General features: G+C 38.3%; 1 protein-coding gene across 7 annotated transcripts in view; it reads left to right on the top strand.

The window, feature by feature from the left end:
• Nucleotides 1-224: 224 nt before the first annotated feature.
• TCF12 (transcription factor 12) overlaps nucleotides 225-24016 on the top strand; it is a 320504-nt gene continuing 296712 nt past the window's right edge. For 6 of the 7 annotated variants that reach the window (XM_088797233.1, XM_088797235.1, XM_088797236.1 and 3 more), the window contains exons 1-3: nucleotides 907-1045; nucleotides 2001-2097; nucleotides 3150-3222. In XM_088797233.1, coding sequence (XP_088653359.1) covers nucleotides 2023-2097; nucleotides 3150-3222 — 148 coding nt within the window. In that variant the 5' untranslated portion in view covers nucleotides 907-1045; nucleotides 2001-2022. Of the gene's footprint in view, nucleotides 362-906; nucleotides 1046-2000; nucleotides 2098-3149; nucleotides 3223-24016 lie in introns of those variants that run through there. The other variant, XM_088797234.1, reaches the window with a different exon arrangement.

The following is a 24016-nucleotide window of genomic DNA, read 5'->3' on the forward strand; positions in this document are numbered from 1 at the left end:
ATGAAGGGACTGGCTTGATCCATTTCCAAGAACTCGTCCTGCTGTGCAGTTTGGTGGCTCCGAATGGCATTCGGGTGGGAAGAGGTGATTTTAGACGTGGGGGCTTGAGTGAGTGGAGTATTTGGGAACCTGAAGCCCACGCTGCTTTGTGTGATTTGAGCGAGTTTTTGCTCCTTCTGCGTTCCACTCAGCAACAAATTGGACCAACCGCACCTACTCCAAGAGCCGATCGAGGTGGCCGGGTGTCCCTTCCCCACACACGCATCTTCTGAGCCCAGCGCTGCGCAGCCTCCTGGGGCTGGAACCTGCCGTCCCCCCCCGCGCTCGGGATCCAGCGTCCAGCACGGCTTGCTCCGGAACGGTAGCATTCAGGGCTCTGCGGCCTCGGGCTGGGTAGCTTGGGCAGCGGATCCAGATGGGTCCGCAGAGGCTTCTCCGCCGCTCCACTTCGGGGCCCCAGGCAGGAGCCGGGCGAGCTGAAGGAGGCGCCACGGGGCCCGCCGTCCGGCTCCCGGGGGCCTGGAGGAGGCGTCCTCGGAGGGCGGCCCGGCCCTGCTTCGCCGGGTGCCTGTCTCCCGCCCCTCCCCGCCGGCCCGACTCCGGCCCGCCTCACCCCACCGCGGGCTTTGTCCACCGGCCTCGCGGCGGCCCCTCCCCGTTCCCGCCGGCTCCTCCCCGCCCCCACCCCGCGGGCCCCACTTCCTCGGCGCAGGCGGTGGGAGCGGGACGGGGACGAAGGGGTTAAGCCGGGGCTCTTCCCGGCGCGGAGGGATCCGGAGCCGAGCCGAGCGCGGTGCTGAGGCCGCCTTAGCGAAAAAAATGTCCGCCTGAGGAGACCCACAAGTTCTATTCGGGGGGACCGCCAGCCCGCCCCGGGGAGGAAGGGGCGGCCAGGCCCGAGAGCCGCCTCACCCTCCCGGATCCGAGAGCTCGCGCGGGGCAAAGTGAATCGAGCCGCTGGGCGGTGCAAAGGGAAGCCGGAGCCCGCTCTCCCGGCCAAAGTGAACTTTAATCGGGGTGGTTGGATGCGAAGACGGGGCGGCAGGTAATTGCGGGCAGGCAAGCGGGAGGGGGACGCCGTGGCGGGGCTGGGGGTTCCGGGGCGCCGCCGCGTCCCTGCCGAAGCGGAGGCGCCCCCGGCCCGCGCCCCAACTCCGCGCCCCTTTGTACGGAGCGAACCCGGGGTCCCTCCAACTTGGGGAGCAGAGTGGGGGACGGAGGCGAGAGTCGCGGGCGGCCAGGCCCGCGGGCGGCGCGCTCGGCCTGCGTGCTCCGTTCGGCGCTCGGCTCGGGCTCCGGGGCGCGCGGGAGAGCGGGCTGCTTCGGTCGCCGACCAAGCTCATTGTTCGGCTGGTCCGGGGCCGGCCGGCCGCGGGCAGGGCAGCAAAAGTGGGAGGAGGCCGAGCCGGGGGAGGAGGACGCCCGGCGAGAGCGAGACGAGTTGTCGGCGTTTCTGTTTTCTTTTTAAAAACGCCCCTTGGACGCGCGGGGGGTGCTTTCCGAACCCCCGGGCCCGCCGGGGACGTCCGGGAGGCTGCGGCCGCAGATGCGGGCCTGCGAGCGGCGCCTTCCCTGCAACTTGTCAGTTCTATTGTTGCCGAGCGAGTGAGTCACTTCGCATCTCCCCTCGCCGCCGCTCGGCTCGCTGGACGCCCAATCGTCCCTCACCCGCCCCTCGAGACCCCCGCCCCGGCCGGGCCCCGAGCGCGGAGCTCCGGGCGGCGGCGCGGGGTAGGGGGCGCCGGGGAGGGAAAAGGGACCCGCTTGGAAACTTGCGGGAGAGGCGGCGAGTTGCGGGAGTCGCTGCGTCGCTCCGGGCCGCGCCGAGGAACGCGTGGATTCACCGACCGGGCGCGGGCTCCCGGCTCTCGCCCCCTGCCCGAGCGGCGGGGGTCCCCAGTTGGGTTTTGAAAGTCAGCCCCGTGCTCTTGGTCTTCACCTACGCCCCTCTTCATCCCCTCGATGTTATCTCGCTGAGCCTGGTTCTTCCTCTACCTTAGGACCTGTTAGAAGTGGCCGAAGATGAATCCTCAGCAGCAGCGCATGGCCGCTATAGGGACCGACAAGGAGCTGAGCGACCTGCTGGACTTCAGTGCGGTATGAGAGCTTTCCGCGGCATCTTGGGGTTCTGCTGAGGTTTACAAAAAAAAAAGAAAGAAAGGAGGTGGGGGGAAGCGACTTGGAGACTAGGCAGCGTGAACTCCCTCTGCTTTGAGCAGTAGTTTTCAGGGCTGGAGTCCAGCTCCCCCAAGTTGGACACCTGAACTTTGATGTAATGTCTAGACTTGCAGATTTAAAACTTTATTGCCAAAGGGGTCATTTGATTTAACCGGTTAAAAGGAGAATAATGTAATCATGAGCTTTGGTTGAGTCACCCTCTGACCCTGATGATTATTAGGGATTTTGAACTTCATATGAAAAAAGAAAATTATGTTTTCTTTAACATTTCTCCCCATTTCTCTCCCCAAGATATGGTATAGTTTATGGTACCTGAAAGATGTCAGTTACAAGAAAGTCAGTCGAGGACTAGAATTTCCAGCCTTTAGAACAGTAGTTTTAAGATGCTTTTGTATCTACGTGTGTGCACACATATATAAAGTACAAATGTGTGTATGTATGAATGTGTGTGTGTGTGTATATATATGTATTTAATATTTTTTACATAGGAAATAATTGAGTGACTTAGAAGTATCAGCTGGAACCAAAGAGCCCAACGTCCTTATTTCTAGTGGGTTGCATTCTTTTATTAACTGCTGTTAGGTGGGAGGACCAATACCTACTTTGTAAAAACTGTGTTGTAATGGATTCTTACTGTATGTAGTAGTTTCATTGACTGTGATTCTGACTGTATTAAGTTGTAATGTAGATGTTATGAGATTAAATTAGTTACAAAGTGAAGATCATGGACAAACATTTATCATTTAAACTTCATCTTGGAATATCTCATGTAAAGACAGAATATAGCCAGTCTTTCCAAGTAGTGTTAGGAAATAGTGTCACTCGGTGTATTTGCCTTTCTGGGTCTGAGTGTATATTTCCAATTTCATTTTAACTTCCTTCTGAAATGTAGTATCTAACTGATGACTCTTGGTTTGCAAGGAGTCTAGAAGAATTTCAGGACTAACAGATATCTTTGGGTTATTTTGCAGATGTTTTCCCCACCTGTTAATAGTGGGAAAACCAGACCAACGACACTCGCAAGCAGTCAGTTCAGTGGATCAGGTAAGATAATGTCTAAAATGGGAAACTCATATTTAGCTGTTGTGATACAGTTGAGTACAAAAATATAAAGTATTTTAATATCTTTCTTCATGCCAGTCTTCATGTCCAGTTCAAATTATAAATAAAAACAAGCTCCAAATGTGGGCTGTTGCTCTAAGAATCCATTGACATAACTATAAGAATTTCAATGTGGATTTAAAATTATTCTCTTTTCTATGAATATTTGAATTGAAAATTGTCTTGTTTGAGTACAAGGGATTATACCATGTCTTTATATTTAGAAAAGTACCAGAAGAAAATGCTCTGTGGTCCATGTGTGGTTTTTTATTTTTTAATGTTTATTTAATTATGTATTTAAAAATTTTGCAGAATTTTCAGCATTATTAAATCTGGGGTTCTAAAGAATTGGTAAAACAGTTTTTAATATATGCACATGAGAAGTGGAATTGAGTCAAGCAATAATTACTAAGATGTTAATTTTAAAAGATGGTCATTCTCTTAAAAGTCTTCAGCAAATTAACACTTTTGTGGACAGTTATTTAAAAGGTTAATGTAATAAAAGTTAAAAATAAGTGAATAGGAGTTAGATTTATTTTCAAAAGATCCCTATTAGATGACCGAATTCTCCTATATTCAGTACATAGAGTTATGTTTAGAGTAAGTTAAATTAGATTCCTGTTCCTACAGTAGTGCTGTCCTCTTTAAATTTACTTGTATATGTATAACTAATCTGCTCTATTAACATGTATTCCATATTTCTTAAGTGTGCATTTTTTTCTTATTTAAACTCATGATTAAAAATAAATAAATAAACATTCCAGAAGCAAGGCCCATTCTAGTGTACAAAAGCTATAACTTTCTGTCTAACTTAATTTTATTCCTAGTGCTCAGAGACAGAGATGAAAAAAAAAACCCTAAAAAAACGAAAGCCATGACAGTATCATCTTAAGAAAACCAGCTGTCAAATCTCTGGGTTGAAACTTGGTAATTCCTCTTTGAATGGGTACTTTTATTTCCCCTAGTAAATGATAGTTGATTTCTTAAGATATTGTGAGAGCAAAACATCAGAAAAAAGTTAAATTAATAATCAGTTTACCACTTTATACCACTTTACATTTAAAAAATATTTATTTAAAAATCATACACTAACTTAATTTACTAAAATTCATTTTTAATGATGAAATTGTACCTTATGGGAAAATACTTCCATGTCGTTTAACATTTCAAATTAAGTAAAATAAAAGCACTTTGGATTGTAAATACCCTAAGGCTAATATCCTTAATCAAAAGAATATCGTAAAATGTCAGCCAAACTCCAACTCTTCTCCCACGTCCTTCCTTTTACTGCAATCATTTAGAAAATTGTCGAGAGGGGAGAAAAGTGTTAGGTAATATAGAAGGACATACTTCCTTTCTTTACTACTGAGTACATTTCAATTTTTGCAACTAATAATTCATTCTCAGGAACTTTTACTTTGTCTAATACATAATAGATGCTTAGTATATTTCATTAAAATGAATAGTGATATATTGCTGTTTCAGGCTATTCCAGCTTGAATTGTGGAAAATATATTTAACTGACATCCTTGCCATCAAGGACATGGACTTCAGAAACTTTCTATTAGGAGGACTTTCTGTTTTTAGAATAAGGGCAGTTAATTGTTTTCACTTTTAAAAATTAAGGTATGATTTTTGTAGTTTGTGAAATTAAAGTATGTGTGAACTTGGTGTCTATTACAAGCATGGCATTGGAGCACTTGTGGGCCCTTCTTTCCGGAGCTTGTATTATACAATGAAGAAAAATATTTTTCTATATTATAGAATTGGTGATAGTATTTAATTCTTTGGAGTAGGACATTTTTAGTTTTAAAACTGTCAGACTTGTTATTTATCTATTGAAAGTTTGAATTTAAACACCTATATTCAGAGAAGATAGTACTGTTTATCTGTGGTTTGTTTGAAATTCAGAAAAAAATAATTTTAAAAAAGCTGTGACCTTTAATATAATAATTAGTGAATGGATTTAATTTGAGCGAAGGGAAAATGGCATGTGATTATTTTATATCAGAGTATATATACTGGTAGATATGGTTTTCCTATAGCCATTTCTTATCTTAAAGGAAATGTCTAAAAGAAAGTGTTATAGCTATTATTTTATTTATGTACTTTATTGATATTTGAACAATCTGTGTTGATATCAAAGGATATGTAATACGTCCTAATGCCTGTTTATTTGCAGCATATAAAGATCCAAAGGTCTGACTTTCCTTCTGAAAAGCTGACTTAAAGATTAGAGTTTTCTTGTCTTTGGAATAACATTTGTAAAACCCCAAGCCTTTTGCCTCATGAAAATTATAATTGTACAATATAATTTCTTTTCTTGATTATTTGTCCTTTTTGAGGATAACTTGACTTCACAGTGGGATTTTTTTGAGAAATATAACACTTGTAGAGCTTTTGAAACTAAAAACGTACAGTATATGCTAGAATACATGATGTTATATTTTCAATCTTATTTCTAAAGCAAAATGAATAACTCGTATGATAGCTGACACTTCATCAAAAGTCCCTATGGAAAAGATGAATGTATATTTACTATTACTTATTTGTCTTGAAGAGTTTGTTATAATGCCATTTCTTAATCAAGATGTTAATTTTCTTTGCCTCACAAGATTAAATTTGTCGGCTTGGTATGGTAGAGTTTGTTAGGTGTACTTCCAGTGACCCTGAGAGAGGTGTTTCTCTCTGTAGGAGTTAAAGGTGAGGTACTGTGTTAGGGCAGAGTGTATACGAGGAAAGCTTATTGAAAGGATTGACTACATGCAAATAGTTTAGGTGTTTAAATACACTATTCCCTCGAACTTCAGAGTTTGTGTAGAACTAAACTGTGATATTTGGTTTAATTGATAGTAGTTTAAATGTTTTCGTGTTATCTGAAAATTTTTCTTTGTTAGTTTTTGAATCCAAGTAATAAGAGATGTTGGGAGGGAGTGGGATATATTTGTGAGCCGTCTGTATGTATTGAGTCAGTTTCTGATATTTCTTTCTAGAAAGTTATATTAACTAGCAAGTCAAGCTTTACTTTTCCTTATTCAGATCAGACTTTTGTAAAATTAAGAGTTCTTGCACAAGAGTTTTAGAAATAATTTAAGAACTATTTTCTAGCTCTTAAATTTTCATTCTTCAGTCACTGATCAATTTTCTTTTTTGGGGGGGGAGAAATTTTTCATACATATATAGAGTCTTTTTGAAAATGTTGCTATAAGGCCAGAGAAATAAATTCTCATTAAATTGCTCTTTAGTAATTTTTTTAATTAAATTTTTTGTTTTGAGATACGTATGAGATACTTGTAGATTCATAAGCAGTTGTAAGAAACAGTACAGAGATGCCCTGTACACTTTTACCGAGTTTCCCACAATGGTAATTATCTAGCAGAACTTAGTACAATGTTACACCTAGGTTGTTGATGCTGAAACAGTCAAGATACATAAACAGTTCCATCACCACAGGGATTCCTGGTGTTTTCCTCCTATAACTGCATCTACTACTGAAGTAATTTTTCAAAAGTCTATGGTAAGATTACTAAATACCTACTTATCATATTAAACATGGAGAAAGCTTTTCACGTTGCTGTACCATTATTTGAAAATACCAAGAAAAAAAAATGAAGAAAGAGAAACCAAGATTTTTAAAACTAAACTGTAGTGTAAGTAGGAATGGTCGTTTAAAATAAGGTGGAAACTAGGTTTGGCCTTTTCACTTAAGGTATTTTAAGGTTAAATACCTTTAAGATTATGAGGAGGGTGTGGTTCATATTATTCCTATCAGTGTTGAAATTTATAATAACTATAATGTGTAGTAATACACACTTGTTCAAGTTTAGTGCTGTTATTTGGGTAACCAAACCATGTTAGACATTTGCTTCCAGCAAGCTGTAGTGGTGAATGAAATAGCTGCAGGGCCAGCAGGCGTGTGAGGGAAAATATAATATTTTAGGATAAGTGTTGTCTGCTGTTAAGCGGCTCATTTCAGGTAAAAGTTTAGTAACAAAGGAGTCTTTTAGAGAAAATCTGTATATGAAAATACAAACTTGGAGAACAGAAAAATTAGAAAAAAAATTATAACCATGAGTATCCTGTGCTTTTTAGAATAGTTCCTATAATGTTTGTTCAAGTAGTCATTGGCTCATAATAGATTTGAAAAACAATTTGATTGGATCACAATATTTTAGAGACTTGTTTATTAGATACAGTGTGGTGTACATATAATTATTTTTATCTGTTTTCATTAACAATTCAAATATAAGTTCAACTTTTTGTCTTTTAGGTTATCCTTTGGTATATCTTTTTCTTTGAGTTTTTAAATAATTCTTTTGGAATAGGAAGATAAAGATGAAAATACTCAACCTTAAATATAAACGCAGTTGTTTTCACACTTTAGATTTAATGGGGTCATTTAGAATAATCTCTTATTAAAGCCAGATAGACTTTTCTGTTCTTAACAATTAGTAATCATGCCTGGACTGTCACTGCCTCCTTAGTGTTGTCAAAGGCTTGGATGGTAACTCTTGTCAGAGGAGAATAAAGTAATACTATTAGAAAGGGTCTCCTGAGGAAAACAGAAGGCCATTCTGGATAGTGTGTGGGATACCTTTTTTTCAAAAAGTAGTTTAGTAGGAGAGCTTTTGGCTATCGCTTGAATATAGTTTTTGGATGGGAATGTTGAAATTACAAATCTAATGCTTTAGCATTTAGGGAATAAAATGAGGAGACAAACATCACTTTAAAAGACTAATGAATGACTTTCTGCTTTGTTAAATAGTTGAGCTATGTTTAGCTCAGATTTATCAGTTTAATCGCATGTTCACTTAGCATCAACTTTGTGCAGCCTGCTATTCTAGTAGCTTTTGTGAAGGTGGGAAATGGAGAAGGACATCGACCAAAAAAAGTGGAAGCATTGCATTATCTATAGATAGGAAGATAACATGTAAAATTATGAGGTAGATAAGCTTTAGTAACATAAAAAAACGTCAACAGTTGCTCGTTAATGTAGCTTAAATTGAGTCCATAAGAATAAGGATGTGCTGAGGAGTCAGGGAACTGTCCCAAGGAAAACTCAGAGATGTGGAATTTAGAGCTGACTTTTGAAGGAGATATGAAAAATGAATAAGGGAAGAGAAGAACTGGCCTTCTAGATGAGGAATAACACAAAAAGACCCTGAAGTGGGAATTTGACTTGCTTCAAGGGCCTGTACATTCAGAGAAAGAAAAGCTAGTTTTTACTGATCACCACTTGAGCACTCCTGGAGGAGCTCATATTTATATACTGTTATCTGGAGCCAGATTGCATGGGTTCAAATCCAATAATTGCTACTTAATAACTGGATGATCTTGGGTAAATTACTTAACCTCTCTGTGCTTCTGTTTCCTAAGCTGTAAAATAAGACTAATACTAGTAGCTGTCTTCATGGAGTTGTTATGAATGTTGACTGAGTTAATACAGATAAAGCTCCAAGAACAGTGCCTGGCACGTAGTGAGCTTTGGTGGAATTGTTAGTGGTGAGGCAATAGAATAAGGAAAGCATTTATTTATTCAGGAGGCCACTGTGCTAATCTAGGTATGAGCGGGTGAAGGTTTGGACTTGGTATTAGTATAGAAAGTAGGAAGGAAACATACCAGAAGAAAAGGATTGACAGAATTTGAAGGATTGGATTTTGGTAGGTAAGAGAAATGACTTAGTTCTGGCATAATAGCAGGATGGTAGTGCTGGAGAAAATGAAGATGCTGAACTGTTTTGAGCATTTTTTTAAAAATAGTTTTCAGGCATTTTCTTACTGTAAATCATTTGTATGTTTATTTTTATTTATTTTTAATTGGGGAAGGGGAACAGGACTTTATTGGGGAACAGTGTGTACTTCCAGGACTTTTTTCCAAGTCAAGTTGTTGTCCCTTCAATCTTAGTTGTGGAGGGTGCTGTTCAGCTTCAAGTTGTTGTCCTTTCAGTCTTAGTTGTGGGGCGCAGCTCAGCTCCCAGGTCCAGTTGCCGTTGGTAGTTGCAGGGGGCACATCCCACCATCCCTTGGGGGACTCAAGGAGTCGAACTGGCAATCTTGTGGTTGAGAGCCCACTGGCAGATGTGGGCATCGAACCGACAGCCTTCGGAGTTAGGAGCACGGAGCTCCAACTGCCTGAGCCACCGGGCCTGGCCCCTGTTCTGAGCATTTTGAAATCCACACAACCTGGGACGTTTCTGGCTAATTGGGGGTTTTATGGGAGAAGAGTGCAGGGAGATGAATGAAAGATGTTAACAAAAACCAAACAGCTCTTTTCTTCCTGTAAAATTCATACATAGTCATCATTGAAAAGAAAATTGGCGAACAGAAAAAGCAAGGGGAAAGAAAAACCCACCCATTATTTCCCTATCCAGAGAAAATTGTTGGTTTATTTCCTTTTAATCCGTTTCCCCCGTTACTCCTATGTTTGCACAGTTGAGAGCTTTGTGATGGTTTCATTTTATGTTCTGCTTTTTAAATTTCACTTAATATTATGAGCATTTTTTCATGTTCTTATTAAAGATTCTTTATAAACTTGGTTTAAAATTGTTGTATGATATTACATGGAACGGATATAGCATAGTTTGTCAAATTAGTTCTCTTACTGCATGGCATTTAGGGATATTAATTTGCTTTTTGTTACAAAAATGTGATAGTGAACACCTTTTTATACATATATGTATATGTATTTATCCACACTTTGGTTCCCTTTGGATAGAAGTTGTAGATTTGTTTTTTTTTGTGCCTACAAGTTATAATTAAAGCTAAGTGAGTGAATGAATACCCTTAGGAAAATGAACTCAGAGGGAGATAAATTATCAGGCTGAGGATTGATGCTAATGGTGGAGTTAGATATATAATATTAGTGACTTTGGTTGATTATTTAATGTAAAAATACAGATTTTTATTAGTATATGAGTGGAGTATATGATGGCATGTGGTGCAGATTTGTATATAAATGGGGTGCGGTGACTGGAGGGAATTACTGTCATTCTTTGACCTGTGTTTATAGAAATGGAGTGGAATCTAATTGGAGTCAAACAGTGAGAGAGCCCTTGAATTCTTGACTTTTTACAAGAGAGTGTGGTGTAGTGGGAAGAACTGGGCTCGGGAGCGAGACAACTGGATTGGAATCAGTGCTTTGCCATTTAGTGTGGGTGGCTCTAGGCAAGTCATTTAAATGATCTGAGTATTCTTTTTCTCCTTTGTGAAAAGTGGATTCTAATGCCTTCAGAATCCTTGTGAGGATCAAATAAGATTATCTCTCTATCTCTATATATTGCTTGCCACACAGCTGCTTCAAAATGGGTGGCTACGTTATTATTGTGGCATCCTCTTACGTAATACTAATGATAATATTAATTATTATCAATAGTAACAATTATAACTTGTTTTATAGTCAGTGTTTATTGAACTATTATTATATGCTAGATGCTAAGCAATTTACAAGCATTATGTCATTTTACTTTGTATAAAATGAGACGTTTCCTGGTGGTTGATGAGTGAGGAAATGCATATCAAGGCAACATATCACGGTTGCTTTTTAGTGCCGTAAAATTATACACGTATATTGTTAAAAGTCTAGAAAGATATCAGGCAGAAGAGTAGTTTTGAGAGGCCATCAGGTTCCTAAGGACCTTTTATTTTTGTAGTTGATTTCTTCTTAATACTGTTACTTTGTAGACTAAATGTTGTGTACTGCAGAAATGTGTACACTTTTTGAAAACCCCCTCCATATTCTCTCTCAGCTACTTGAAATTCTTTCTGGAATGAGGTATAGTCTCAGTAAATACATAAAATAAAAATTGCATGACCTGAGAGGATAGAATAACTGGGAGACAGGTTAGAGAGAATGTTGTCTCTAGGGTAGGGCTTCTCTACCTTTTTTTTAATGGCAGAGGAGAAGGAACATAAACTCCCCTGGTAGCCTGAAGCAACACATTACAGTGAACAGAAGAAATCTTAAAATTCACATGCATTTAACTTTCTACTTCCTAGCACGAACATATTTGTTATAATATAAATGTTTTAATTAATCATTGAGTAAAACTGAAGTTCTAGTAAGATGCATTATGTTTAGTTTATTGCATCTCCTTGCTCCTATTTTGCTGTGTTTCTTCAGGGTTAGGCTCCAGAATGGAGTGGGATACAGGCCTGTATTATCCTTTCCTTAGTAAGAAGCCCGCTCTAAAGCATATTCTTTAGCTGTCTTGATCTATTTCTGGATCTTTTCTTGCTCCCACAGAAGTCTATGAAAAGGGATCATTCCATTAGGGGGAAAATGGTTTTGGTAGGGAGGAAATTGTTCATCAAAACCTGAAGCACAGAGAGATTTGTTAGTAACATAACTGCCATTTGAACCTGTTTTCTGTTTCCAGCCAGACCATCCAGCAATTCCTTGACATACGCATACACATGACTTGAGAAGAAAACATATTTTTACAGAGAGAGGTTTTTTTTTTGTTCTGTGTTTAAAATGTGCTCTCATGTGTTCCACGTTAAAAATGTGCTCTCATAAAGACCATGGTGAGTCATCCAAGCTACTATAAGCTGATTGGGGACTTAAAAATCACATTTAAAGATCACACTGAAATGAAAACCGATTAGGGAATTGGTTACTAATTTTTATTGCATTAGGTAGTGACTCAGGGATGAAACCTTCAAAATAAAACAACTGAGGTAAGGTTCAGGACAGAAAAGATATTACTTCTTTTTAAATGATTGCTACCATATTGTACAATATTTTTGGTTATTAAAAATGGAGAAAGTTGGCCCAAGATGTCATTTTTGTCAGATCTGTTTTAGGTGTTAGGAAAGTACCTGAATTTGAACTGAGGAAGTTCTTTGAATTTGAAAGATTATTCCAGTTACCCAAAGGAAATCTCTCTGGAGGCAGCCTTTCTCAAAAGTTGTTGGTTTATTTTCTTTTGGTGGTTTTGCCAGTGAGCCATTGTGAGGCTTTAAAATGAGTAGGATCAATTCATGATTACTATTCCACCACTTCATTGGTGATTAATGTAGAGAACACAGGTTGAACTTTAGTAGGATCTTGCCACTCCAGTCAGTGAGCAGATGTGCTGCTGCTCTCAGCACATTGTGAGTGGTGGTGGGGCCTGCAGGGGGTCCCTGCTGGGAGGGGATGCCAGTGAGCAAGCTTCTCAGTCCGTGGGACATTTGTTGTTTCGAGGTTGCTGGGGATAAGGAGAAGGTTTGCAATGCCACTAGAGAGGGAAACATGCTAGGCTTACTGTAAACTTATGGCAGCAGCATGATTTAGCCACAAGTTAGTTTAGAGAATCGGAATTTGTATTGGGACTCAGACCTGGAGTGAAAATCTTTTGAGCTCTCCTGAGTTAGCAGGTCCTCTTAGGTTTTGCTATTTGGAAGCCCTACCATGTCCAGCTGTCTTTGTCATCTGTCAGAAGCCCATTACCTATCTGCTCGGCATTGACATGCTAAGGTTTTGGAAAACGTTTTTCAGTGTTGGTCCCAATTTAGAATAAAGTTAAAGGGGAAAGTTATTTCGTGTTGAATCTCTTGGTGGGAACTTACAGTTTGCCAACTAGGCGAGTAATTAGAGCCATTTCAAGACTGTGCTAAAGAGCCTACCTGTCTCTTACCGAAGCATAAGCTAGTTTTGTTGTTGTTCTAGGTAATAGCATAGTTTATTTAATATATAGCAAGACCACCGTTTACCTGCCAAAGGTCCACAATCCCTAATCTGCAATTTTGAAATCCAAAAATGTCTGAATCAAAGATTTTCCTTTAAATTTAGCTCAAACTATTTTCGTGGCAAAATCTCATCTGGCGGGAGACCATTGACGAACTCTGTTTTACTAGTTATTGTATGGTTACCAGGTGCCAGGGTGATTTTTAACATATGGTATATAGAACTCTATATTTCTTTCTAAAATCTGAAAAACTGAATTGTAAAATCCACCTGGCCCCATGGATTTCGGAAAAGGTATTGTAGACCTCTCTCTCTCTCTGTGTCTCCCAGGTATTGTTTTCAACTCAAAATAAGTTCTTTTTGGACTAAAAGTCTATATTAGAGACTTTATTACTTTAAATACAGAAAAAAAATTGTAGTTATTCTAAAGAAAATATAAAGAAAATTCTTCTTGGAATATAGGCTTTTCAGGCTGAACTTTATGCTTTGAGTAGTTTGTCCAATACATTGATTGAGTGAATTGTTTTCTATTTTGAGGAGGGATAAGCGTTTTCATCTTTTGGGCCAAGGAGTGTACTGACATTCCCCTGATCATATTGCATGGAAATTTTAGGGTGCTAACAGGAGATTATTTACACACATACATATATAAAACCAAATGAAAATAATTATTTACACACACACACACGTGCACACACACATAAAACTAGTATATTATTATCTCCAAAAGGAAGCCTCAACCCTGACCATATCCAATTTTAACTGCTGCCTGAGAGCAAACAGAGAAGAGAATCCTACCAAGTTATCTTCACAAAGAAAAGGAGGAACTGAGGTATGGTTTCATAGGGGACAGACAACAAAACCAGTCTTCAGTAGTTTTATTCTGTCCTTTTATATCTGTTGAAAGTTTTCACAGATTAGGAGCATGGTGTTTATTCCTGCAATATACTCATTAAAAGGGTCTTCATTAAAAACTAATTGTAATTCTAGCGAGTGTGTGAAAATTTCCTTAGGAGCCTGTCATTGACGTAGTCCTACTACTGTTTAATATAAATTACGAAAGTACAATGAAATGAGTGTGTAATAAACTAATTTGTTGTGTATCTGTTTTGAGAGGCAGGAGAATTGGCCATTCTGACTTTTCTGGTTGCCTTTCAAACTTGTTCCCTGTTCTATTCCCAGTGTTACTGTCTCAAGACCCGTGATACAATTAAATTAACTTAAAGTTTGTAGGTGTTTGAGATGCTCTGCTGTAGGAACACAGAACAGGCCATACAGCCAGGATCTCTTTTGACTTCATAGTTCTGTACCCTCTTTTGATGCTTAAAGAGTAGTGAGCGCTGCAAGGAGCAGACTCTGAGTTTAGGCTCGCTGAGCTGTTGTATCCAGTTGGACTTTGCCCAGTGAATGGTTGGGGGAAGGGGAGGAGTCGTATTGTTTAAAAAAATCAATAATGATAAAAGTGCTTTATAAATATTTACTCATACATTATTTACTTCATGATTCTTGTAGGAAGTTGGTAACTGTTCATTTTACGGAGGAAATAAAGAAATCAACAGTGATACACATTTCTCTGTGGTTTCTTATTGCCCCTCAGAGGCAGCACACTGATCAGTTGTAGTTGCACCTGCACTGATAACAATCTACACCAGCGCATGGTTTGTGTTGAGGAGGAATTTAATATCTCTAGAAATCTTTAAAATTTTGTTGTTGTAACAGGAGGCTTAAATGGTGTAATGTTGATAATCTCCAAAAGAAAGTGCTTCAAGATTTATTTTTATTAAAAATAAAACTGAAAAATCAAAAGCCTCCATAAAACGAAACCTGTTTTTAGTATTGCAAGGTATTAAATATAAGCAACTGCAACCTGAAATGTCTTTAGGACAGTGTAATTCTTTTTGTGTGTGGTCTTCCCTTACTGTTCAGCTGTCATCAGATTTTGTGCCTTGGGAAGAAGATGAAATTTGGTAGATGTAAGATATTGGAATATTCACATCTATTGGAATAGTCACATCTATTATTTAGTGGAGGCCATAGAAAAGAATGGTTGCTTCATAGTGTGGAAAATTCTTTATTTTCACTTCCCCTTTTCAAAGCTTTATTTAGTTATAAAGGCAAGTAAAAGCAGATGGAAAATAGTTATTCCAAAGGTAATTTAAACATGTTATTAAACATACAGAAGAGATTTTAATGGAAATTGTTAAAATTTAATTTTGGGAACAGAACTTTCAATGCATTAAAATGAAAAGACTTATGCTGACTTTTACAATATTGAGAGGGTACTGATTAGTCCATTTTGTATTATCATTTACTTAAAAGTAGACTAAGATTTCATTATGTTGAACAGCATCTGTAGCTATTTGAGAGCTCCTACTAATGTACTGTTTTATTTTCTTGGTCTTTGTCGAATGGTTTACTTTAAGGTGGTAGAGAACAGATAGAGACATATTCTGGGATATTGGCAAGAAGAGGGGTTCGGAGTCACAAAGTTTTGGTTCATAGTTGGCTCTGTCATTTACTAGATTTGTGACCCTAGGGCAGTATGTTAACTTCTCTGAGTCTTGTTCATCTTATGTCTAAAATAAGGAGAATAAAAATACTGCCTTAAGGGGTTGTGATAGTGATCAAGTTAAGTAATTTTTAAGGAAATTCTTTCTAAAATGTGGAGGTTTATGATTCTGCCCGAATATTAGTTGTTTTATTATGTTAGGTGCCATAGCAACCCTTGAAGGGATTCCAAGTTCTTAGGTATGTATGAAGAGAGTGACTGTTCATGCAAAACTCATACATTTCAGTTACATACATACAATTAGCTTTTAAAGATTAAATCAGGTGATTGAGAGTGATGATAGTCCAAGGAGCTCCTTACAGTAGGTAGTCTTTAAAATCTTAGAATTCTTCAAGTGCGTTTTTTCATCTTTTTGGTTAGGTGGGAGAAGTTAAAGCAATAAAGTAAAAGAAACTCTCACACACATTCTTTGTTAGAACTCTGTTAATTATATCCCAAACTATAGAGCCCCCAAATTAGTACCCTTGAGTCCTTTATTCTTAGCTTTGTTGTTTTAAATGCTTGTTGAGCATCTGTTGTACTGACAAGCTTAACCCCAGGCTTAAGTAGGTACAACAGCCAAGTAGTTCTTAGGAAACGTCTGCTTTTGCTTTGTTTGATGAGCAGTAATTGGAACGAAATTTTAGTGTCAGTAAGAACCAACCTTTTAAAGATTAGAAAGCACAGGATGTGGTGGCCTTGGTATACTCCTGAGTGAGGATGAGAGGGTGCAAGGATGAGGCTGGGAAATACGAGTAGAGCACCATCTGCTATGTGCCTGTGCTTCAAGCAGGGAGGGCTGATTTAGTCTTGTCCATAGAGCACAGGGTATCAGGGCTTGATTCTACTGGGTTCTTTGCGATTGGAGGAGATGAGGGCGCCTGCGTTCCCAGTACTGCCCTTTTCCATTTAGTGTGCTTGTCTGGGTATGTATAACTCCTGGCTCACCTTTTATTGGGAAATATTGGGGTTTTCCCTGACGCTTGGCGTACATTTATGGGATTGTATTGTTTAGAACATTCCCTTTTATTTTAAAGAAGGAAATCAGCAAATCCAAATTTCATGGAACTGAGAGCCAGTAAGGCTATTGGGGTTGCTCTGATGAGGGCCTGGGGACTCGTGGGCTCCATTGGAGCTCTTTGCTGACTGCTCTTCAGGATGAGCCAGTGACTGGGTTTCGTGAGAAGGGTTACAGGATAATTTGACAGCCACTTCACAGGAGTCAAGAAAATTCTGGGACCATCAGTCTCTGAGTTTCCCATTGTAATAATTCCTAATGCTTTCTTGAAAGATTTATATTAAACTGCAGTGATATGAGAGTAGATGGTAAGTGAAATAGCACAACTCAGGACCTTAGGGATGGATAGCGAGGATTCCTGAATCTAACTCCTAAGAATCATAGGGCCAGGTGAAGTAGCATATTTTTCTTTCATAGGGAATTGACTTCTGCATTCCTGCTGCCACCTCTGTAATCTGTTTCTTCACTACTGGACATTGCAATAGTCTCCTTAATTGGGTTCCTTGTTGTTGCCAGTTCTCTCTTTTCCAGTCTGTCTTTGCCTGCTCAGACTGCCATAAGAAAGTGCTGCAGACTGGGTGGCTTAAACAACAGTACTTTATTATTTTCTAACACTTCTGGAGGCTGAAAGTCAGAGATGAGGGTACCAGTGTGGTTGGGTTCTGATTCTGGTTCTGTCTCTTCCTGGCTTGCAGATGGCAGCTGCCTTCTGGCTGCGTTCTCACATAGCCTTCCCCGGTGTGTGAGCTAAAGGAGGTGTGGGGAGAGAGAACTGTGGTGTCTCTTAGAAGGGCATCAATCCCATCACAGTGGCCTCACTCTGATGACCTCATCTAACCCTAATTATTTGTACCTCCTAAAAGCCCCACCTCTGAATACTGACTGACAATCCTCATATTTTAAAAATATTTTCCTCCTCTGATTTGTCTGAGTCTACATTTGTTCCCTGTTGGTTATCAAAACAATCAAAAGTCTCACCTTGGCATTTAAGTTCTTTAATAATCTGATAGGAATTTCGGTTATTCCATTCTACCCTCACTGCTTCCCAGTGTGGTGTGTATGATCCAGTCATACTGGTCTCCTTCGCTGCCTCTAGTTATTTTCTCCCAGGCTTGCGTACCTTCTTGCCTTTCTTGTGCTGCTCGAACCCCATTTCCTGTAGGAAATCTTTTCTAACCATTTGAATTCATAAGTTTGTAAAAATGTGGCTTCCAGATATTTTAAAGACTCTTGCGTAAAGGAAAGTATGAGGTCTTTTTTTGACCCTGAGGACGAAGCTAAGGTTAATATACATGCAGTGATAACCAGTAGATTTTGAGTCCAACCAGTTATTGTAGCTGGACAGCCTCATAAATCTAATCCCATAAATTTAAAAGAAGACTGAAGCCTACTTCTGATGAATATTATTGAACAAAGGATTTCTGTTTATAGCAGTTGTACTCTATGATCTCTGAGTTCTTTTGAAACCTAAAATTCTTTACTTTCACCTTTTAAAAAATTCTATGTAGATTAGCCAGATTATAAGCTCCCTGATAGCAAAAATAGTGTTTTACACTTGTTTTTCGGCAAAGTATGCTACTTTGAAGTCAATAAACACCTGCTAATTCACTGTTTTTAGGTTTGGGGATGTGTGATAGGTAGGTGGAAAGAAAGATGAAATTCCTTAAATTTCCTAGGTTAAAGTCATTTTTCTTTGCTATGTAACATCAGTTGCATGGTGAGGCTTTAAGGAAACTCTGAATTTGTGTGGATTAATTGACTGGAGACCTGAGGTGTTCATTTATTTGAATAAATAAATTTCACCTGTTCTCTTATTTCTTCTGAAAAGATCACAGGCCATGCAGGATCCCAATTTAAACATCCAGTATGAGCTAAGCTAGAAATGGGCAAGTGGTAAAGCCATTGAGGTTGTATGTGAATACAGCTGCTTGTACCGAACCACAGCCAGCCCTAGCTCTGAAAAGTAGAGAGAAGTGATACTTTCATAGAGTTTTCTTTTCACAGGGTGTGTGTCACTTTTCTTCTTTAGTAATGTCAGACTGTGGGGAGAATGGATTGTCTGATTCTGGGATTGATTGGGTAGAGGAGCTCAGTTGTGTAAGGGCCATAGGAACCATTTTACCCCAGTCTGGAAATCACTTGATGGCCAAAACTTTGCAAGTGATATTTTTTCTAAAACAACCCTAGTTTTTGCCAATTGGATTGAGCCATGGAAGAGAGATTGTATGATCTAGCATTAAAGTAGAGAAACATCCACAGGAGCAGAAATAGATGATCTTATTTAATGGAAATGAGTCCATTCACCTGCTTACTTTGTGATAGAAAGGTAAACCTCCACTGTTTTACTTAATGCCTCTAAATCTTCAGTTTGAGGGTCTGGGCCAAAGCTGCTTTTGTTGACTGTAGAAAATATGTTGGCTTCATATTTTGAAATTAGGCTGCAGATCTAGACATGTCATCTTTGGCAGCTGTGTGGTTTGTTTATTTGTTTGTTTATGTACTTATTTAACTAGGAATTTAGTTGATCTCTCTGATGTAATTTGGAGCTAAAATGTTACCCTCATACATGGAATTTGGAAAAAATCTTGTCTTGAGGGAAACATCGATGGAAGGTTAAGGAGTTTTGTCAGGAGAGATTTAGGACTGTATCAAGAGGGAGGTATGATCTGGATGATAAAGATGCTAAAAATTGTCATCTCAGTAATCTACCGCAACAAAAAGTCTCCACTGTAAGCTTCTTACTGACTTAGGCCACTTTATTTGAGCTTTAGGCTCCTGGACTACTCTTATATATGTCTCAGTTCTCATGCAGCTTACCTCTGAAATGTGTACAATATATTTTCTTGTGTATTCTGATGGAGTGAGGTTTTTTTTAATCTCAAATAGTAACTTTCATTGCTTGTAAAACCTGCAGATTTCTGAGGTGCCACCTTCAGAGACTTAGGTTGATTTTTAGTTCTCTGAAAGTACCCATTTACTCCCTGTGAAAGGAGCAGGTTTGCATATATTCAGTGAGTCTAAAATGAGATAATTGGCATTTTTATTATTTGAATGGAGGCTTTGTATTTTTGAATTCTGTGAAACAAAGCTGTGTTTGTAAACACATTTCAAAAATATAAATGACACTTTTTTGGTGAAGATGTTAACGGAATAGCAAGAAAGTTCAGAAAAAAGGAGCTTTTGTTAACATTTAATAATAATCTAACTGTTTCCATTGACTATCCATTGATATTTAAAGACTACCTGGTTTTTAGGACTTTTTGAATTGAAAATAATCTTCAGATTGGATTGTGGTAGGAAAATATTTTCTTGGTAGCCAATATCCTATCCTAGCTTGGGGTTTTCAATTATTGTCTTGTCTTTTTGGAAGAACGTATCATAAGCAATGCGCTTCAATGTAAAAAGTCTTGGGAAACTCGAGGAAAGCATTTGTTTAGTGCTCTAATGCAAGATGAACAAGTTGCTGTGGTATTGGACCAATAACATAGAAATATTTTGGTTTGGCTCAACTGGTTTAGGTGTAAATAAACAGTGCGAAGTGTTCAGGCAAAATCCAAAGTGAGTCTTCAGATTTGTAAAATAAAGTGGTTAATTTTATATTCCCCTCCAATTCCTTCTTGTTTTAAAAACTTTTGTTGGCATTCTAATGAAGTTGTGTGTTCAGGTATGAAAGTATTATTTCCAGAGGAAATGTATTATATCTATTTGTAGTATGGTTTTCACTAACCTCCTAGGTAACACAGGAGGGAAGTGTTAAATTTCAAATTACTTTAGAAAGCCTATATGTAAGTGACTGAAAATGTTTTTCTTTATTAACTACTTTTGAAAAACTATAAAAATATAAGCGAAAGCTAAAAAAAATCTAAACAGCATAGAAAGGTAGATGGTAGAAAATTAAAGTTCTTCTAGTCATCCTTCCTGTTCCCCATTCTGCCTCCCTTGGCAGAGATTTACACTAAGTTTCTTCTCACAGTTCTTCATGCATATATAAACGAATGTATAGCTTTTTGTTTTTACATAGTAGGGAACAATAGTTCTTTAACTTAACCTTTTCACTTAACAAGAGAGGGAGTGTAGGGGATCACTACGTAAAGGGCTTTCTTGAGCCCATATTGATTTTAATGGGATATTTCAGTTCCTAAAATATGTGTTAAGATTTGACCTGTTATAGAAAGTAACATAATTGTACAATACATATGACTTAAGAACCTCCAAAGTATTAACATTTGTTGGTAGTCTTGAGAATCCAGTTTCACCAACTTAATTGTTCTCCCCTTTAAAACTCGGAAATGAGTTTTATTGTAATAAAAACCTTTAAAGTATTAGCATTTGTTGGTAGTCTTGAGATTTCAGTTTCACCAACTTAATTGTTCTCCCCTTTAAAACTCAGAAATGAGTTTTATTTTAATAGGAAGCATTCGATAAGATATTAGTTCCTTATGTATAGGCCCTGTGCACAGGGCACACTTTTACATGAATTATTTAACATAATTTTTTTGACTCTTTGAGGCAGATTCAGTTTCACTCGCATTTTTGCAGATGAGGAAACAGGGTTCACGTGGTTTGAGTAACACAGCCGCTAAGTGGCAGAATCAGGTATCCAAACTGACCCATACAAATTATGCAGTAGTAGCTACTTATTCAGATTGTTTTTAAAAAACAGTCTCGTGGACAGTTGTTTAATATCCTGTTATTAGATATTACAGTTATTTAATATCAAAATTTGGTGAAGTAAGTTATTGTTAAAATGTGTTTGATGGAGGGATTGGCTCTGCCCTGGTCCCAAACTCAACAATGCAGCAGCAACATCATGGGAGCTTTTAATAAATACCTATTCCTGGATCCCCCACTCCAGATATTCTGATTACATGGATCTGGGGTAGACCCTAGGAATCTGAATTTTTAACAAGCGGCTGCTTAATTCTTAAGCAACCAACCTGGCTCCAGTTAGTTTAGAACCACCAAAGTGTGTCTTTGTTTTCAATTTATGAATATGAGGTTTCAGTTCTCCACTTGTTTTCTCTCTGAAGATAATGAACCATTACTTTGTAAAAACAAACATGTGAAACTTGAAAGTTCGTTTAGTGATGTGGTTGAAACAAAGCAAAACTTGACCTTGTTGAGCTGTGTTATATCATGCTATAAGGATCATTTTTCTTCATAGGGCTGCATGGTAACTGAAGGTGAGTTAAACTGAAGACTTTATCTTGTGTCTGGCAGAGGCAAACACTTTGGAAACATTTTGTAAATACATATCTAAAAATGCATAAATTAGGAAACAAAATTAAGTGATCGAGACTCAAAAGGCTCTATAAATGGGTTTTCAGTCTCATTTTCGGTTGAGAGCAGGATAATACTTATCCAAAGAAATAATTGTGGATTTGGTCTTTTGCTTTGTCATTGCTTTAAATGTTGAGCCTAGATTACATGCTTCTGAGACAAGAGAATTCAAAAATAAATCACTTGGTAGCTTTTAGTTTTTATACATTTTTCTGTATTTTGGTAAGCCTGGATATAAGAAATAAAAAATTCTCTTGCCGCCTTTAGAAATTCTACTTACTGTGAATCAGAGAAAAACGATTGGCAGGCTTTCTGGCATTGTTAATTTTTAGTTCACAAAGTATTTTCTTACAATATTGTCTTTTGTGAGCTTTCCTACCACAGGGATAGTGACGTTAGCAAGTCATATTAAATTCAACAAACACTATTTACTGAGTTACATTAACTGCAAAATAATGTGAGAAATAGAGAGATGAATATGATAAAGTCTGTAAAAAGTGGTAAATAAAGTTACTTAGAGGAAGGGGTTAATTCTTCCATTTGATATATTAAGGGAGACTGTGGAGGAGATGGAATGAGGAAAAGATTGTCTTAGGACACAAAAAATTGGGGAAAAGACTTTCTAGAAGGACATAGTGTAAGCAATGTCTTAAGTAGAAAATGGGCATTGTGTTCTAAGAATAGTGAATGGTTTAATCTAGTGTAAGTATGTGTGTGTGACTGTTCTAGATTCTTTGCCTTTCCATATAAATTCTAATCAGCTTTTCAAATTCTATAAACAAAGCCTGCTAGAATTTTGTTTGAAATGTAGTTAACTCTATGTACTTCAATTTGGAGAATGTTGACATCTTAATATGAATTTTCTAGTATATGAACATGGTGTAAGTCTACTCATTCAGATCCTCTGTAAATCTAACTTGGCAGTATTTTGCAGTTTCAATGTAGAGGTCTTGTGCATATTTTACTAAATGTATCCATAAGTGTTTCACGTTATTTAATTTTATTATACATGGTGTTTAAATTTTTCACAATTGTTTGTTGCTGCTATATAGAAATACAACTGATTTTTATATATTGACGTTGTATCCTGTGACCTTGCTAAATTAAATTCACTTATTAGCTATAATAACTTTTTTTAAAAAATGGATGCTTTAGGATTTGCTATGTATTCAGTCGGTTGTCTGCAAATTAAGACAGATACATATTTTTCCATTCTAATCTCTCTATATTTTTTTTTATTGGGGAATATTGGGGAACAGTGTGTTTCTCCAGGGCCCATCAGTTCTAAGTCATTCTCCTTCAATCTAGTTATGAAGGGCGCAGCTCAGCTCCAGGTCCAGTCGCCATTTTCAATCTTAATTGTAGGGGGTGCAGCCCACCATCTCATGTGGGAATTGAACTGGCAACCTTGTTGTTGAGAGCTTGCGCTGTAACCAACTGAGCCATCTGGCTGCCCCTTTAGCAGCTCAGTGGCAGATCGTCTTCAATCTAGTTGTGGAGGGCGCAGCTCATTGGCCCATGTGGGAATCGAACTGGCAACCCTGTTGTTCAGAGCTCATGCTCTAACCAACTGAGCCATCCAGCCGCCCCTAATCTGTATATCTTTTATTTATTTTTCTGACTTAGGATACTGGCTGCCTAAGTAAATGAATTATGTTAAATAGAATTGCTGAGAGTGGATATCTTTTTCTTGTTCTCAATTTTAGGGGAAAAGCATTCAGTTTTTCATCATTAAGTATAATTTAAAGTGTAGGTTTTTCATAGATGTCCTTTACCAGGTTGCAGAAATACCTTTCTAATCCCAGTGTACTGAGTGTATTTTTTTTTTTTAATCTTTATCATGAATGTGTTGAAATTTTGTTTTTTCTGAATCCATTGAGATCATCAGATGGATTTCTTCCTTTGTTCTGTGCGTATAGTGAATTACACTGATTGGTTTTTGAATGTTAAACCACTGGAATAAATTCTGGAATAAATTCTACTTGATCATAATGTATTATTTTTATATTACTGAATTTAATTTGTTAATATGTTGTTAAGGATTTTTAAAGTCTGTATTTATGATAGATATTGATCTACAGTTTTCTTTTTCTTTTTTTTTTTTTTTTTGGTACTGTCTTTGTCTTGGTTTTGGTATCAGAATCATTATGGCCTCATCAAATGAATTGGGAAGTATTTCCTTGCTCCTCTTTTATTTTCTGAGTGTTTGTGTAGAAGTTATGTT

The sequence above is a fragment of the Rhinolophus sinicus genome, chromosome 3 (genome assembly GCF_057876585.1).
Source record: "Rhinolophus sinicus isolate RSI-liver-muscle chromosome 3, RSI-T2T, whole genome shotgun sequence".
NCBI lineage: Eukaryota > Metazoa > Chordata > Mammalia > Chiroptera > Rhinolophidae > Rhinolophus > Rhinolophus sinicus.